Source organism: Pyrus communis, chromosome 7 (genome assembly GCF_041283825.1).
Source record: "Pyrus communis isolate YQ-2024b chromosome 7, ASM4128382v1, whole genome shotgun sequence".
Lineage (NCBI taxonomy): Eukaryota > Viridiplantae > Streptophyta > Magnoliopsida > Rosales > Rosaceae > Pyrus > Pyrus communis.
Window position 1 is genome coordinate 28,596,978 of NC_142571.1, and position 18,840 is coordinate 28,615,817.

General features: G+C 35.6%; 4 protein-coding genes across 4 annotated transcripts; all 4 read right to left on the bottom strand.

The window, feature by feature from the left end:
- Positions 1-1,499: 1,499 nt before the first annotated feature.
- On the bottom strand, positions 1,500-3,080 carry LOC137733395 (25.3 kDa vesicle transport protein SEC22-1). Its single transcript, XM_068472548.2, has 5 exons — positions 2,563-3,080; positions 2,293-2,453; positions 2,036-2,179; positions 1,867-1,937; positions 1,500-1,770 (listed from the first exon to the last, which is right to left on the bottom strand). The coding sequence occupies exons 1-5, from the start codon at positions 2,751-2,753 to the stop codon at positions 1,663-1,665; spliced, it is 675 nt and encodes a 224-aa protein (XP_068328649.1). The 5' UTR covers positions 2,754-3,080; the 3' UTR covers positions 1,500-1,662.
- Positions 3,081-4,755: 1,675 nt separating this feature from the next.
- On the bottom strand, positions 4,756-7,351 carry LOC137735363 (remorin). Its single transcript, XM_068474787.2, has 5 exons — positions 6,960-7,351; positions 6,077-6,130; positions 5,883-5,970; positions 5,288-5,369; positions 4,756-5,171 (listed from the first exon to the last, which is right to left on the bottom strand). The coding sequence occupies exons 1-5, from the start codon at positions 7,177-7,179 to the stop codon at positions 4,971-4,973; spliced, it is 645 nt and encodes a 214-aa protein (XP_068330888.1). The 5' UTR covers positions 7,180-7,351; the 3' UTR covers positions 4,756-4,970.
- Positions 7,352-10,502: 3,151 nt separating this feature from the next.
- On the bottom strand, positions 10,503-11,818 carry LOC148696020 (remorin-like). The gene is made up of 4 exons (XM_088696954.1): positions 11,696-11,818; positions 11,301-11,382; positions 11,074-11,155; positions 10,503-10,882 (listed from the first exon to the last, which is right to left on the bottom strand). Exons 1-4 carry the CDS (start codon positions 11,703-11,705, stop codon positions 10,679-10,681), a joined length of 378 nt encoding a protein of 125 aa, XP_088553080.1. The 5' UTR covers positions 11,706-11,818; the 3' UTR covers positions 10,503-10,678.
- An 89-nt stretch (positions 11,819-11,907) lies between these two features.
- Positions 11,908-15,409, bottom strand: ACYB-2 (Cytochrome b561/ferric reductase transmembrane protein family). The gene is made up of 4 exons (XM_068474691.2): positions 15,118-15,409; positions 13,004-13,052; positions 12,665-12,864; positions 11,908-12,442 (listed from the first exon to the last, which is right to left on the bottom strand). The coding sequence occupies exons 1-4, from the start codon at positions 15,259-15,261 to the stop codon at positions 12,137-12,139; spliced, it is 699 nt and encodes a 232-aa protein (XP_068330792.1). The 5' UTR covers positions 15,262-15,409; the 3' UTR covers positions 11,908-12,136.
- Positions 15,410-18,840: the final 3,431 nt, after the last annotated feature.

Consider the following 18,840-nt stretch of genomic DNA (forward strand, 5'->3'; position numbering starts at 1 on the left):
GTACTCTAAATTTTTCCCCAACATGGTTGAGAGGTGAAAGTGGCAGCATGGGCTTGTGGTCCATCATTCTTAGTTGGTGGGCCATCATTCTTGGAATTCAATACAAAAAAGATGTCTTCATATTGTTTTTCGGACAGGTTGGGCACAGCAGCTTGAAGATCCTTGATGGTGGGCGTAGAAGTAACGTGGTTGGCAGAAAGACCTTCACGAGAGAAGCTGCTACCACCACTACTTTGTTTGGAGTTGCGTATCTTGTTAGGATTGTGACGAGGATGATCCGGTGGGTAACCATTTTTCTGCCAGCAAGTCTCTACTGTGTGATACTTTGCATCGCAGTAAGAGCAATGAAGATGAGGTCGACTATTGCTGCTACTCTGCGATGACTGTTGTTGTTGCTTGTTGCTATTACGATGGCGAACTGCCATGGCTGCTGGTTCAATCAGGTTGAGGGTAGTGTCCAACTCCCGCTGTTTTTCTTCTTGAATGATTGAGGAATACGCTTGTCGGACAGAAGGGAGTGGATTCATCAACAAGATTTGTCCACGAATAGCACTGTAAGACTCATTCAATCCCATGAGGAATTGCATAAGTCTGTTGACTTCGTTTTGTGCTCCACAAGTGCAGGTTGTTGAAGAACTATAAGATGCCAACTCATCCCAAAGCCCCTTCAATTTGGTGTAATAAGCAGCCACAGATTGTTGTCCGTGGTTGAGAGAGGCAATCTCTCTTTTAAGCTGAAAAATTCGTGGAGCATCGCTCTGAGAAAATTGTTCCCGAAGATCTTCCCAAACTTCATAGGCTGTCTTCAAGTAAAGAATCGAGTCCAAAATGTCAGATTCAATGGAGTTGATGATCCACGCAAGAAGCAGGTTATTGCATCTCTGCCATGCAGCGTGTTCATCGGGTTGCTTTGTTTCAGACGGCATTTTCACTTTGCCGTTTATAAAACCAATTTTGTTCTTGGCACTCAAGGAGATTTCCGTAGCCCGGCACCAAGTGTTGTAGTTGTCCCCATTCAATTTTTTTGAGACGAGAGTCAAACCAAGATGGTCTGAAGGGTGAAGAAAATAAGGGTCGGCAAAATTCTCGCCATCACCCTTCTTGATAATGGTGTTGTCGCTGTCACCCATGGAGAAGGAAGACAACGGAAAAGAAGAGGTCTGATGCTTCTGGTTACGGCAGAGAGAGCTAGGGTTTGAAACTTGCTCTGATACTATGAGAAAAAATGTATTTGGCCAGAATAATTCTTTCATTAACAGAATAATGAATATATACAATAGCTTTCCTTGTACAATAAGAAGACCTACAATCGAGGAATACATCAAAGGAAAATATCAAATACAAATCAATCATATAATTCCTTCCTATCTAATTACATTGACTTTCTAACACTTCTGCTTTGTGAATGTCGGGAGAACATCTATTTCCAAGGAAATACAGTGAAAGAATTGCATTTGGATTTACATAATTGGATTATCTGATTCAACATATGGAATTAATTGAACATGAACAGAATTTGATTATTTTCTTCTTTCTAAACTGGTGTATCTTGGCAACAAAAAAAAAAAAAATTATAACCTTCATGAACGAGATCGAATAACAAATCGGTGCAACTCAACGAGATGAATTAGAAATTTCTTAATCCGTTCCTGGTAACCCCAATTAGTTTAGAATCATGAAATTGTTGTCTGCATGGATTATGGAGACCCAAAGAACAACAGTGGCAACAGCAATTATCAGGGTAATAGGTGTCCATTTCAACGCAATAACCTGCTCAGAAAAATTAACATTGGATCAATGATGCAAAGAAATTAATTCGTTTAGAACATAATCTTTCCATTAAGCATGAGTTTCGAGTAAATGTACCTCGAGGAGCGGTGAACACCAAATAGATGAAACAGCTTGAGGAGGAGGAAGTAATGGTCTGTCCAATAGATCTGTAAATTCAAGAATTTGGAACAAAAGAGGGGAGCAAATGATTTGTCCATGACACCTTAACGATGAATGCAGCGATAAATATGAAGCGTAATTTTACCTGAATGCCTCCGTCTCTCTATGATTTCTTTAAGATTTTCAGTAGCAATGTCTAAATCGTGTTTCCGGTTAGCATTAAGCTTCGACAGATTAACCTGTGTTCTTGTATCAATGTATTGTTTTCTAATTTTCCCAATGACACCATCTGTGACAGAACTTATTTGGGGTGGGATTAATGACGAAATTATAATTTGTTCTGCCTTCTAGTTATTAGAGATTGGTTGATATCGAATTCTATGGCGAGGTGATGAGAATTACCGAATTTGACAAAGGAGTATGGTTTTGTGATTTTGTTAATGAGGTTACTGTCGAACTTTTCAAATTCCTTCTGCAAATCTTGAAGGTAATGGAAAGCTAGTTTTCTTGGATACGAAGATTCGCACAATGCGATGAATGCAATTCCCTTCTCCACCAAGTAACTACATTTTAGCAAAGACTAAGTGAAAAAAAACACCTGATGGTGATGAAGTCTATTCTAAAAAGGAAAAAGAAAAAAAATTGAAAAACAGAGAAGAAGAAGAAGGATACTTGAAGTAGTGATGATCGACACGAATGGTCATCCTGGAAGGAGGCAAGGCTCCTCGGGAGATTTCTTTGAATATGAAGTCTCCTTGTTGCTTGTAAAACAAAGAGTTTTCACGCTCTTCGTTCATATAAGACGGTCCTTTGGCAAGACAAAGTCCATCACTTACCCTTCCAACAATTGTTAGCTTTACCATATCTAGCTAGTAGGGGAAGGAAGTTAGGGTATTTTACTTATAGAGGGATGAGAGGGGAAGGCAATGGAAAGAAATAACTTGGACATCAAGTTATTCCTTGGGGGTCATGGAATTGGAAGCTACGGAAATATTCTTTTCGTTTCCCCACTTCCTTTTCCAATGGAAAAGAAGAAATTTGAAGTTACATGCATGCGTATCACATTAACAATAATTCTCATCAAGATTCCACATTTGAACATTCATGATTCTCAAATTTATGAAATATTAACAATCAAATTTTGCAGAATGCCTCATCATGATTACACTTACCAACACTTATTGATGAGTATATTTTATATTATATATTTAACCCTATTCCTAGTATATTTTGGTTAATAATTTGGAAGAATTTTGATACTTTGAATTATATTTCCAATACAGGATTTTCGACTTCCTCTGGAGCAAAACATGGTCAAATGGACGAATTTTGGAGTAATTCCAATTGGAGGACGTTCGTGAGTCACTTAGCTTGATCCTGTCAAAATATCAGTTTTTTCTACCAAGCGATGATTTTCTAGCAATAAAATAAAGGAGTCATGCGCAGTGCTGGAATAGTGACGTGTTGGGCTTGAATTGCGTTTTTGGAGCCCAAGATGACCTCGGATGGGTTTGTGGCTTTCTGGAGATGTGTTCAGAATGTTCTTATCTTTAAAAAAAGCTATCTTGGGCCGGATTTGGGGGAGATTTGAGGCTAAAACGTGGCTGAACAGTTTCTGTGCAGTTTTTCCTAGGTTAATTAGGAATTTATTTTCTATTTTATGTTATTATTATTTAGTTTCTTAGTGGGAATAAAATACTTGAGGGTTAGGGTTTGTGTGTTAGCTTCAAGGAGATATAAAAAGGCTTGGCCGTTCTTAATTTGGAGGGCTTTCTTTTATGCAACTTTGGGGAGACAGAGAACTTGGCTAGGGTTCTTGGAGATTTTCTACTTTAAGGTGTTTTCATTCCTTTTATTCTTAATAATATGTTCTATGATTTCAATTATGAATATGCGTAACTAATTCCTTTTGCTAGGGTGAAGCCGTAAGCCTTAGCCTAAATATGTGACTTTTATTTAATTGCTTATGATTGATTGCATGCATACTTTGAATTATTGATCACCGTGATTAAAACTATCTAATTATCTTAATGCCTGATCACCATTATGATCTTTAAAAAAGTAATTTGATGCAATTTTGGTCGGAAGGTTCCCTGAAATTGATGTTGGCTTCTTGTGATTAATAATTGTAATTTCACTTAAGATGAACACCACATCTTAAGGGTTGCATGGTTTTTCAGAGGGTTTTCATAAAGCATAATGAGTCTCTCATGTTCAGATTTGATCCGAACGTCCGGACGGGTTGCATGTTAGTTGGAGGTTCCAAGTAGAATATAAATTAGGAAAACCTAACCTTCAAAGTGGCATGTATAGATCATAAGTAATTGATAAAAATATATAGGATTGCTAGGTGATGGTGAAACCCTAGTGTTTTCTTAATTTGATTTTTCCAAAACAGTTTTATTTTCCTTTCATCTTTAATATTGCATATTAGTTTATTTTTATTAATTGAATTCGTTTTAATTTAGGTAGGTTATAAAATCAATCATCTCAACTTTCTGCTTTACAGTAATTAATTGAAATTTAGTTTGTTTCGAATTATTTAATAATCCCTGTGGAGAACGACATTGCGAGAACCATTTATACTACAACCTTGTCATTCTTGCAAGTAATATAAGAGTTTTTAACCCGTTGCATGTGTGGTAAAATCTCTATCACTTATCAATCACCTTTATTATTAGAAAACGCCAACCGAGATAACATACTACAATTGAGATGTCAATGTGATAGTATCTCAAACCAATTATGCACTTTCGTATTGAAAAATTAAAACACATGATAGTGCATGATAGGCTTGTGATACTATTATTCTACCATCCTCGCATCGTTTGTATAGGATAGGCTTTTTCTATCATTGAGCAGATATGTAGAAACACAAAATTGCTCACTCCTTTTTGGTTTTCTCCTGCACAAGTTGTTCTTTAAACCAAAAAAATAAGGAAACAGAAGTTGTTTTTACAAACACAAACACACACAATAAGTAACAATGACCCCATTATGTGAAGAAGAAACAAACACATAAAAAAAAAACAAATGTACTCCAAACCAACCAAATACTCAATCGGACCTTAATATTAAGTTTAGTTTGAAAAGCAACCGAGGAGCTTCTTAGGAGTTTTCCCTGTGGCACGGCATTTTGCAGCAGTTTCCTCCGCCTTGAGAAGATCTTCCCCGCGCTTAGCTTCAACCACCGCCCTCTTTTCTTCTGCAGCCTTGTGGATTAAAGCAATCTTGTTCTTCATCTGTTCCACGTACTCGGCCTTTTGCTTCTCCAATTTTTCCTGCTCATGCACAAAGTGAGAATGTCGGAACAGGAAACAAACACAGAGTAAAAGACAAGACCTTTGCGTCTAGGAATCCAAGCAGATCATACAAAGAAATGCGCATAAATTGTTACCTCAATCTTTTTCAGCTCAGCCTCCACAATTGCCTTCCTGGTGTTTTCCCATGAACCGATGGCAGATAATTTCTTCTGAGCTCTGTTAGCCAGCACATACACTTTCAGTTCAGTATATCAAATGATATAAAAATAAAAAAAAAATAAAAAAACTTGTTTCTTTATTGAATATTCAACGTATGAAACACCATGCAGGTGTCGGTTAGGTTACAAGGGTGGTGTGCCTATCCCATTGTGAGAAATTTTTCAGTGTGACTGGTACACCACGTGTTACTATATAAATGATGGAACATATATATTAAAAAGTTGATAACTTAAAAAATACAATTTTCTACCACTTGTATAAAAAGAAATGATGGAATATGTGTGTTAAAAAGTTAATAACTTAAAAATACAATTTTTCACCACTTGTATAAAAACACATGGTGTACCACCCGTATTCTGGTCATAAGGAAAAATTTCTCCCCCATTGCCCCCACCCCCAACTGCCCTTCCCCATAAATAATAGTAGTTTAGAGTAGAATGTCGTCTTGTCAAGAAACATATCAAACACCATGATTACTCAATTAGGCTCAATACTGAAGAAAGCTCTTACTTATTCTCTGCCTTTGATTTCTCACTTTCTTCCCATGCTCTGATAAGTGACAGCCTTTTCTCTGTTGCAACTTTTGCTAGCACAGCATCTGAACAAGAAAACGATGATAGGAGAATAAGTTTAACCTAGTTGATTATAATGCGTACAAACAAGCAGGAATCAACGGACCTCATGATCAAACCCGAAACACTCACCGCGATTGACGGAACCCTCCTTACTTTTCTCTTCGGCAATAGGTTCCGAAGGCTCTGTGGGAGAAGAAGGAAAATGCAACTTTCAAAACATGACATGCAAAGGATAGAACATAACAAGTAAAAGCAACGGCAAGTTTGGTCGATCTAATGGAAGTATGGAGCTTTCTTACGTTGAGATTTTTATCATACCTTTTGATGAACATTTCGTTTTTATTTTAGAAGGAAATTTTGTGAGTCTGTAGCTAAATTAATGAGATAAGGAAGCGAGAGTCCCAGAACAGCAGTTGAAATAATCAAAAGCAATTCGTTAAAATGATCATAAATCAAATTTCAATTGCTTAACTAATCAAAATTAAATATCGACGACAAACTACCACATAGCAATTAGATGTTGGAATCTAATGAAACTCCTGAATATGAAATATAATTCTGACCCAGGTTGACAAAAAAAAAAGATTTTCAAAGAGAATTTCATAGAAAAGAAAAGATATTTACAACAAAAATACAGGGAAAAATAATGGGACAAGAGAAAGAAATTCGGAACAATAAGAGAAACCAAAGCAAGACTAGAAGCAGGGCAGAATCAAACCAATAATAATTAGTCAGCAACCATGGGAAAAATTACATTAAAAGGAAAAGAAAAAAAAAAGGCAAATAGATTCTAAAAACTACAAACAGACACATGATCACTAGTATGCATATAGCAATCCCAACTCATATTAATTCCTTTTTGGTGGAAAAAGAATGGATAGTCTGAAATTTTCTTTTTCTCACCTACCAAACAGATAAAGTTATCAACTTTAACAAAACAACAGGAAAACATAATAAAGTGGAAAAGATTCAGAGAGAGAGAGAGAGAGAGAGAGAGAAGAGAGAAATATACTGTCAACAACAATAGCAAGGGCCTTGGACTCATCAGGCTCAGCCTTGCTTTCAGGAGGAGGAGGAGGTGGTGGAATTTCAGATATGTCCTTGTGGGACACAGGGTCTTTTGGAGCTTCCACAAGCGGCTTCTCTTTCTCCGCCGGAGCCGTAGTCGGAGCGGGTGGAGGATCCGAGGGTGACTCGGATTCTAGCTTCTTGGGTTCCTCCGCCTCTGCCATGTTGATTGCTAAAGTTGGTTTGAAAGTGGAAAAAACCTCAAAGTTTTCAAAGGGAAGTTCACTGTAGTCTTTAGAGTGAGAAGATTATAGAAGCAACGGGGAGAGAGAGAGAGAGAGAGAGAGAGAGAGAGAGAGGGTTGGGATTCTATAGGTTGTGTAGTTGGAGTAAGGTAACTGATATTTCAAAGCACATTAATTAGCTCATATTAGCTCATACAAGCTTAGCTGGATGATAGGTACAAGTGGCTTTTATGAGTTGGCATGTATTTTTTTAGTAAGATAACAAAGCAATAGTCATTTCTTCATTTCGTTCATATATATTATAATACATGTGAGATGTTAATTTATCAAAACATAAAATAGCAAGAGAATTTGAAAAGTTAGGAAAATAGAAATTGAATAATGTAAGTTGAATTAACTACTCTCTTAGCTGATCTCATTCTTAATTTTGATTGATTTGGTGTTCGTAAGCACAAAGAAATCAAGATTTTGAATGATTTCATTTCTCTTCATACTTATTCTAAATTAGTAACACTAAGTGCCGATGTGATTATCACATGAATAGAAAACTTAATAATTTGACAAGTTTAATCAACGCGATGGAGAAATAGATTAACTTGTGAAAACAATAAAACAAAATGGATGTTAATATCAAGGAGAAAGCTATTGTTGGTGTTTGGCTTTTCCTAAGCATTGTTATACTTTTGCCGGAGTAAAAAGGTACGTAGTGTGTTTTACTGTCAAAAATCCAAATCACATTGTTGCTTAGAACATTGCGTGCACATGATTATTGTACTTCACGTCTACAAGAATTGTACACGTTTTATATAAGTTAAGTGACTCCTAAATAATTTTAATTTAACTTAATTTAATCGTCATTTAGGTCTAGAAGGAATTGAATGATTATGATCTTTGTCCAAAAATGGAAACAAAATTCATCCAATAATGTATGATGTTTGTCAAATTTCAGGTAGACGGGCTGAGGGCTCACTCCAATGACATCAATATTTGTGGATGCAAATTTCTTCCTCCTTGATCTTGGATAAAATTGCACCTACAAAACAAATAACAGCTTAGGTCAAGGCCAAGACTCTCACGCGCCCACGATGAATGGGGGGGGCTTTGGCCGAAGAATCTCCGATGTCAAAGTTAGAATTTAGAGAGAAAAATGTTTGAGAGTTTTGGAGAATTTTAGCAAGAGTGTTGAAAACTCGGTTTTTTGGTAAGAATGGGAGCCAATATATAGGGCATGGCTGGTCCTCTCTAGAGAAAGAGTGGCTGGCCCTTTATGTATATTTTGGGTGTTATTTGGTGATTTAATTAGCAATAAATATATTGATTAGGAATAAATATATTAATTGGCTAATTAACATAATAAAAGGAATGTTTTTGGGAGTTTATGGTATAATTAGCTAATCAATTAAAATAATGGCTTAATTGATCAACTAATAATGCCACAAAAAAGGAAAGATATGGTGGGAAAATGAAGGAAATGGCCGGTTCCCTTGGGAGAGAGGGTAACCGGCCTTTAGTGTATTTTTTGGTGATAATGGATAGTTTAATTGACAATTAGTGGATTAATTAAGTAATAATCTTATTAATTAGCCAATTAACTTAATTTATGTGGGATATTTTGTAGGTTATAGAATGATAGCTAATTGATTAGCTAAAAGAGGGAAAGTGAGGTAAAAAGTATATGAAATGAAATCGGTTTTGAATTGTTACCAATTTTGGGCACTTTCGACTTTGTTGAGGGATGATTGCCCGCTGCTTGCTGAATCCCGTTATGCCTCAAGGGTATTTTTGTCCTCTTTTGTCCACAAATCCACGTGTCGCATTATGAATATTTTTGGCTCCACAATATTGTCTCTACTTTACCACCTGCTTGTTCTCATTCCTTCTGCACGTGAGACCCCATTTTATGGGTCACACGTGGAGTTCCACACATCAGCAATCACATGGAGCCAAGTTAGGGCTCACCCGTTCGCACAGGGTTATTGGGGACCCACCCATTCACGTGACATCTCTTGGCCTACATGGAGTCAAGTCGGGGCTCACCCGTTCGTGCAGGGCCAATGGGGACCCACCCGTTCACATGGCAATACGGGCCCGTCCCCTGGTTTTGATACCATGTTAAATTTCATGTAGTTAGGCCAAAGGCCCACTCCAACAACACTGATATTGTCCTCACTTTACCACCTGCTCAATCCGTCAGGTGTGGAGTTTTAATTCAAAAGGTCTCGGTGTTAGTTAGAATGGTCTATATAAATTGCTTGTTCTCATTCCCTCTGTTCGATGTGGGACAGTTGGGATTCCAACAATGTTAAAATAAATTAAGTTAGATGAGTAAATAAGGAATAGTGTAACAATTTGTAACTATTTTTATGAGTAAATACCTTTTCGTTTGAATTCGACAATTCAATATAATGATGAGTTTCCATATTTGCATAAGGACCTTGACAACTCGTGACAAATCAAACTACTACAAATGGCTTTGCCTTGGGTGGTTCGTAGTTTACTTTTAACTTGTAAGTTACGGCAAAGGCCAAGGGACCACAGAGGTTGGCCTAGGGCGAATCCCTAAAGTTGTATTGACAACTATTCAAAATGATAAACAACTATTTAACCCTAAGAAATCGAGACCAACATTTATGCAACTAGATATTATTGTGACGATCATAAGTCGATTATGCACTATAATCATCAATTGTTTGATTTGCCTTTAGAAAATGAGTTGAGCTTATCCATCAAGGCAGTAAATAGGCCAAATTATAAGCTTAATACCCTTTTTTTTTTGCCACAAAATTTTTTGAGTTCCAAACACAACTCGGCAAGCAAGAAAGCAAAGTCTTGTTGGCAGGAATGAGATTCACTCTATATCTCTATGTTTGGAGCACGTGGGTCAAGAGATTCAAACCGTTCAAAAGAAAGAGAGAAAGAGATTCAAGTTGTTTAGGTTTTTGAGTTTTTGTGAGGTGGACCAATGAAATGGGAATGATCTGTATGATTGAAATTTAGTGGTTCAAATTTCTCAATTTGCAGACTCAAACCACAAAGATTCAGAGCGAATCTCAATCCTTATTGGTAGTTGGAAAACGTTAAGGCACCAACTGCCACACCCTTGTGTTGACGTATTGACATGTTGCCATCAGAAACAAACACTTGTTCCACTAGAAATAAAATTGTCCATCTCTGTAGTCTGTTCTGGAGTCCGGAGCTGTACATTCGAAGACTACATGTCGTAGTTGTGTGCTGTCCCTCTGAATGCTTACGTAGCTTAATTTCATTGGTTCTATTAGTTTATGGAAAACCGATTACATAGATTAAAAACAAATTAATGTTATTTATCTTTAAAATAGTACAATTATTTGTATAATCCCACACTCAACTTCTCAAGTGAGGTAAATCCCCGTATGCCTCAATTTATTTATAATTTTTGAACTGCTAATTAACTAACAGAAATAAACATGCATGTTGAGAAAGAGAAAACGCGAAATCTTTATTCGTCCACGCACATGCCAAAGCACTTGGTTGGCAAAGTATTGGCGTTACGAAATTTGTCAGCCTTCTTTTCAACACTGAGATGTCCTTTGTTGCGTTTTGCTTCAATTCTGACCTTACTGTCTTCTATGATCTTCGCGGAGTGAGCTTCTTTGTTCTTCAGCTTTTCCAGTTCCCCGTGTCTATGCTTCTCAACTTTTGTCTGCTCCATCATGCATGCACAAGCTCATAATTAACGACGATTAATGATAAATTAAGAAAAGAAAATATCTAAGCGGTCGTTTGAAGGTGTTTTGTTAACTAGGTATATGAAAAACACTTTTCAAGTGGTTAATTCCGGCCCTCCTAGAATCACTTTCGAACGGGATCGAACTAAATAAATACAAAAACTACCTCAATCTTCTTCTCTTCGGCCTCCAGGTCTATTTGATCTGCGTTCTTTCTCTCCTCATTGATGGCCAGCCTTTTGTTAGCTCTATTCATCACCAATAGTTTATTTAGTAATTCAGCAACTTAATTATATACTATCTCAAATAATTGTATAATCATCTTATATAAGTATATAGTTTGACTTAATCCAGATTAATTAGATGAGAAATGAATAAGCAGAGAGCTAGTACTTGTTATCAACTTTGGTTTTTTGTTTCTCCTCCCATGTTTTTATGAAGGATAGAGTATCTTCCTTCTTCTTTTGTAAAAGCTCTGCAGAAGAAGAAAAATTTAAACAATTAAATGTGTGACATATTAATATGTCCAAAACACTATAACCGATACGGTTATACATAAATGTATTAATGTTAGAGACTTTGATATAAAACTGAAAACCAATAACGTTTCAACCATATAACAATAGTGGCTAGGGACCGCATCCAAAGTCTCTCTATTATCCATCTTTCAGTGTTGAAATATATTAACAATTTGTGTGTCATATCTAATGCCTTCCTTCCTGACTAAATTTGTTTTCGAGAGTAAAAAATGATCTTGAAAACTAAATTTAAGAAAGCAAAAGAAATACCTTGAGCCATCCGGACTCCCTTATCCTAGTGGTTAATAAGATTTTATACTCTTCCCTAAACACTTGATCAATGTAAGTTGCTCTCTTGTTGCTTGATTGTGAGAATGGTGAGCTACCTTGCCACCATATATGTATATATAATCGTTGGTCTTCCATAATCCACCCAACAAATTAAAATACATAATTATGGTATTATTATGCTCATGGTCAAGTAATAAAATACAACTTGAATTTTAAGATTGCTCGAAATCTTGTAATTATATCCACATAAATTACACCACCAACCTCTTCTTAATTAATAAAAATAAATAAATAGAGGGGCATGCCAATAATTAAGGATAAAAAAAAGTGGTCGCAAGTCATATTATGTCTAGATAAATAGACACGCGTAAAATGATTAAAGCCCCATGCTGCCATGCACATGCTCAAGTCCTTGTATCATCAAATAGCAGAATAGCTGTTGTCATCTTCTACAGAAGGAGGAGCTTCAGAAAGTACTGAGAGTATAACGAAGACTCCGAACAGTACAGTGATGATTGCGGTGAAGTTGACGAGAAAGGCCTCCGTCCCAAATTTATCGATTCCCGAGTTCTCAAGGAATGTGAGCTTCTCTAAGAACCCTAATGAAGCATTGCCAACAGCTAGTAAGTACACGGTGATTCCAAACGCCACATGCCATGGGATAGACTCACTTCTCAGTGCAGGACTTCCTCCGGGGTAGAAGAAGGTCACGAACCCATATATCCACTGCACATTCGGATCAAAATGTCCAGTTTTAGATGATTACGAGGAGAGAATAAAAACTTAATTCTAAGCCTAACCATTTGCGCATACAAGTAACTGTCAGTTGTTAATGCATGTGAACTGTTTATTAAGATTCACGTCCTTGCATTAACGACTAAAACCACTCACACGAGCGTGGACAATTTTTGAAGGTGAGCCTCGTAGTTGGGGTTAGGGATTACGTACCTGAATTCCATAGAGACAAATGACCCCGATTCCAATCCAAGAGTGCAAACTGTACAGATTGGCAATTCCACTCTCGTTATGGTTCTTGAATGCAAGATAAATACCAATGATCCCAAGACCTAACGCGAGGGCATGAAGAACCAAGTGTATCACTTTCTTCACCTCTTTCCTGAAAGGCAGTGCTTTGTAACTAATAATGGCTGCAATTTTTGGTTTTACGGATCAAGGTTCGACAGTCAGACCAAGTGAAAAACTCAGTACGTAAAATTTACAGCAAGATCTATCGTCAAGCTGCGAACATATTTTGCAAAAAAAATTCACAAACTAGTATTTTATTACCTTCTCCTCCCAAGAAAATTAGGCCTAGTAACATGAGAACAGGATGGAGCTGCACCAGAAAAAACAAGAAAATATTATTTCTCCATCACGAATACCCAACAAAAAAAATTTGGGGCTTTGGCCCATTCAATTTTTTCTTTCTTTTGCCAAAGTATTGGGCCGTTGGTTATTCCATAATTCAGACTGTTTTTCCATCGATCATGGCCACACAAACCCAACGGACCCACCAAATCCTAAATTTATAGTTTTGTCCTGCGAATATCCAATGAAGTAAATCCATACCCAAAAAAAATTTAGAATTTAACAATTGCTTATTTTTTTCCGAAATAAATAATTGTATAGAAGAAAACGACAGTCGTAGAGGCAATTCACATGAATTATTTCAAAATTCTTTATGGGTGGCATCAGCGACACAACGCTTTATAATTTTTAACAATTAAATCGAATGAATTAAAAAAAATAACAGTATATATATATATATATATAAAATATCAAAAGTAAAAAGTAGGTGAATAACACTACCCTTCACACCTCACCTAACTAATTATAATATAAGATTTGAATTCTATATGCACAATAAAATTGAAATAGAAAAAGACAAGAGTGTGCAGTGTCGAAAGCTGTGGATAAATCCAAGATTGGGGGAAACAAAGGTTACATACGTAATTACGTGTACCAATGATATGAAGATTTAGATATTTCCAGAAGCAGATAGACACGTGAATTATTTGAGCTCTATATATCACACCAAATTTGATAAGTATGTGAATGTCCACACTACCCACACGATATTTGTTAATTTCTACACCATTAATTGCAAGTGCCAACCATTTTATGGAAGCTAGGTGCCATATACGTGTTCTCGTGATTTACCCTAAAAACCCCAAAGTTAAATAGGTTTCTCATCAAATTTCAAAAATAATTCGTATTGTGGTTTTGAGACAAATGCTTGAGGTAAAGAGACAGAAAAAGGCCTAGAAGAATTTGAAAAAAGACCTTAAAAAAGATTTGGAGTCCTTGAAGTTATACAAAAGATTTTGGAAAAAGACATAAAGAATTTATATAACTAATCTTATTTAATAGGATAAGACTGTTGTTGATGTAACTCATATCGTGATTGATTACATATAAGCAGGAACTATTACTGACACTCCAAAAAGATAATCATATTGGAAAAGTAGCACTGTGTCGAGTGCATGCATAACATATTTTTGGTAAGAATGGTAGGTGAACCTGTGCAAGGTGCTTATAGCTGTTTCTACAATCGACATTAGTACCGACATGAAGAAAGAGTTGCGCTTTAATCATGTCCTACAGTGCCACTAAACTTAATTAGCATTTCACTAAACTCTTCTCCGTAGTGTTTTTTAACTCCCAACTTTAACCAATGAAAAATATAAAAGAAATGTTAAAGAAACTTCTTCAAAATGAGATTCTTTATTAATTCAGTACCATCTCATTCTCAAATCAATATTATAAAATATTATATTAAAAACATGACAAAACCGAGAATGCATACATATACAATCTCAAAGATGAGAAATTTTTCACATCACATGTTTCTATATAAATGATGAATTATGTATGTTAAAAGATTAATAACATAAAAACACATGATGTACTATCTTTGTTTCCATCCCAACTAAAAATTTCTTCACGGTGTCTTGCCGTTTCTCAAAAAATAAAAAAAGAAAGAAAAAGCAGTCAAAGAAGGTGGGGGTGGTATTCAATTGCTTAAAATTCTCGGCGAGCAGCGCCAATACCGCTTGTGAGGAATGGAAAAAGAAACAAAAGGAAAAAAACAAGGGTATCCAATTCCATATCGATAAGAAGAGAACCAAGTCATATGCTATCTAATTAAGGACATGCACAAATCCTTCATCTTCCATGACTATCTAAATGGTTTCTGAGAAACACGAACGCAAAATTTAGAGAACTATTATTGACACTACAAAAGACGGTATATCAATCGAGATTTAAGAAGCAGGATAACTCTAGAGTCAAATTAAGGCACAAATAGAGAAAATCAATACAAAATAAGAAGTTATTTCTACACCTAAGAAAACCCAGAAATGGAGAGAGAGAGAGAGAGAGAGAGAGAGAGAGAAACGTACGTTGAAGATGAGGTTCTTGTTGGTAGCTTCCCATGCCAAGCCGCCTCTGAAATGAATGTTCCAAACCAACACCAAAACCAAAGCCACGATTCCGAGCGTGTGTACCACAAACGTGAACGGAAGCGCCGGTACCTTTAGCGCCATCTCTTTCTCTCTCTCTCTCTCTCCCCTCCTCCTCCCTCTTCTTCTTAACTCTCTCTCTCTCTCTGTCTCTACGAATTCAGTCAATATGATTTTATCTGGTTTCTTCGTCTCTGCCTCCTTAACTTTTCCACCTGATTATGGCAAGTCAATTGGACCGTCGGATTGGGATCACAAACTTCGTGTAATAGATGACACGTGGGCCTCCTCCATAGGAGACTTTTCGAACCATGTGCACCAACCCCTTATTTTTTTGAAAATTTAAAAAAAAAACTTCCGGTACTGTTTACTTTAACGAAAAATCACATTTTTACATTAAAAAGTCAATTATGATACTATTCACTCTACCCTTTATTTGGACAAGGATTGTTTGCCCTCTCACTTCCTGTGCCCTCCTATTTGTGTGGTCACAGTTAAGCCACATCAACATTTTATATTACTATTCATTTCTATCTTATTATCTCTATAAAAATATATATATATATATATATATAATGTTGACGTGACTTAACCATGACTATACAAAATAGGAGGGCACGCGAAGTGGGAGGGCAGACAATCCTTGCCCCCCTTTATTCAGTCCTTATCGTTAAAACTCAAAGTTTTCAAGTCATTTTCGTTAATTTTCTTTATATTTTTACTTTGCCTTTCTCTATTGTCTTACCCACTCATCACTTAACACGTGTATTTCAGTAACAAATTAAACTACATAATTAATGAAACAATCATAAATTCTAGTTTTCCACCTTCAAATCATAAACTATGTAATTTAATTTTAATTTATTAGTGAAATACATGTGTCAAGTAACGAGTAAAAAAGATAAATTGGTAAACGCAATCATCATAATCTCCATTGTCTACAATAATCCAAGCAAAAATGTCACTAAAATCTGTCAAATTCAAACAAATTTTCAAACACAACGAAATAAAGTAAAGATTTAACATGAATTCAAATTAAGACGAATCCAAAGTTAATAAATAAATCATATTATAGTACGACATAATTAGTCATATCTTATAGTGATTTTCTTTTACCAACTATAAGAGAGAATCGAAGTCCTCTAACATATAAAAAAAGAGAAAAAAACAAAACAAAACAATTAAATTAAGAGCTAATTGACTGACATTGACGTGTTAGGATTATAAACATTTGTTTAGTTGATATCCCTTGTTTTTCCATATGTTGTTCAATCAACCAATGAAGGAATGAATTCCGTTTAAAGATATAATGTGATATTAGTGTTTGTCGTTTCCTAACAATTCCCATGTTCTTGAACAATATTCAACTTTAATAGAAGTTGTATCATTAAAAATGGAATCATTGTCGAAAGAAGAAACAAATATACGTTTGGCAAAAATACATAATGGTGGGTGTAGCGTAGCTCGCGTCTTTGATCCCTTTTGCCTCAAAGTCGTATGACAATTTCAACTGTATTAATAATAGAAAAAACAAAAAATTAAATTAAATTTTGTAAATCGTATGACGTGTTTATTGATAATTGAATTATTACTGAAATTTTATATTCCAATTCGATCATTCCTAGGACTCGCGAAGTAAAATATATTTGGTAGTACTATCTGATTTAAGTCTTTTTCAAATCTAAAGAGGTTGTTCAGCGATGAAATCAAAATACTTAAAAGTTTGATTTTTTTTCGAAATCCCAAAACAATGTTTTCTACGCATGAAAGTTAAGGTGGTAATTTTTCAGCACGTCGTGGTTGGCATACATTCAACCCTACGTTCAATCTGTCACAACTTGGCAGCTTAAGTCATTGGTGACCTCATACTTTGAGTAAGAAGGGACCCATTCAATGAAAATGCTCTGATTCCGTCCAGGTTCATACATTGATATATTATAACACGGGCCGTCTTACTCTTTCTGGCCCATAGCCCTCACTTTGAGCCCAAGGGTTATTTGAGGCCTGAGTGTGATTGCAGTTCAGCGCTAGAAGAGCTAAAAATTCTAGGCCTAACGATTTGGAGGCCCAAAATAAAAGAGATCGCGTAAAGAAACACAAACAAGTTCAACCAACACCCTCGAAAGATAGCCGCCACATAATGGCTTAGTGGTTAAGAACAAATTTTAGGCTCGTATTCTATACAGTACATTCTGACTTCGATTCCTAGCATGAGTGAATCACACGACGGTGGCTAGGAAGAATCTAAAATGATTCTATGAATCTTCCAAGTTCCCAAAAGAGTGAAATGTTGTGATGAAGCCACCAACTGATCTCTTTTTATTAAACTGAGGCCCTCAAAAGCTATGTATTAAAGGAAAATATATAACACGAGTATTTCTCAATCTGACGGGAGAACCAACTCACTAAGTTAGTATTTCTCAATCTGACGGGAGAACCAACTAACTAAGTTGGTTTTAGGCACAAAGTAAGGGACCTTCTGTATTGAAATCTCACATAATTTGTGTAGGATCCTAATACTAGAATACTCTAATTTGTGTCTACAAACAACTAATTGAATCACATTATTATGCGCATGCGAAAGATTTTTTTTTTATTTTTAATTTAATTTAATTTTTTTATAACAAGCACTATACACCTCTTAAGTGTTTAAAAATAGAGAAATAATATTTAATAAACAACTGCGTGCAAAAGATAATTTTGAATCACAGCGTGTTACGCGCGACTATAAGATATTTTGAACACAACATTCATGATTTTTCTTATTTTTTTATTATATTTTTCTTTTCCCTGCACTATCAACTTTCACTCATCCTTTCATTTTTTTATTCTTTTCTCTCTTCCCACTTATATTTATATTATATTTTATGATAACCAAATTACCAAATTACCCCTACATTATTTGATATATTATATTGTGTTGGTTTTGAATTTTTTTTATTAAAGGGCAATTTTATCCTAATACTTTTGTTGAAGCCGTGACACCAAATTGCCACTATTCAGAAGATATTCCTAGTAGAATAGTTATTAGTTATTAAAGAGACAGGTAGATGCAATCATGTCTTCCATCTTTAATGATTTTACCCTTATGTTGTAATCCATGCTAGTTGGACTCAAATATAACCACCCACGATTAATAGTTACTGGTTTTCTAATAAAGTATAAATAGAAAAAGAACTCATATGTAATTGTTTTGTACGTGTATTAGTATAATATTATGTGCTAAAAGTTTACATATGTCATTGTTTATTGAATCAGGACGTAATAGTATTGGTGAACTCATATACGGTGTTACTGCAACTGTAACGTCCTGTGAGAATCGTTACAAATACTAAGATCCCATCGTGCATTAGTCAAATGACTCAAAGTAGATCCTACAACACGGAATTGGATCCTCTCCTGAGCAGGAGATCAGGATCCTCCTGACCCACTAACACGGGTCGTTAGATTTTGATTCAACGACTATAAACAGGGGACCTCTTTAAAAGTTATAATAATTGTAGTCATTGGTTCAAAATCTAACGGTCCGTGTTAGTAGATCAGAAAGATCTTGATTTCCTGCTCAGGAGAGGATCCAATTCCCTACAACACCGCAAAGGCAAGAACTAGACAATTTGATTTAAGTATTTGTTTATTTTGTATCAAATGAAAAGGATTTGTGGA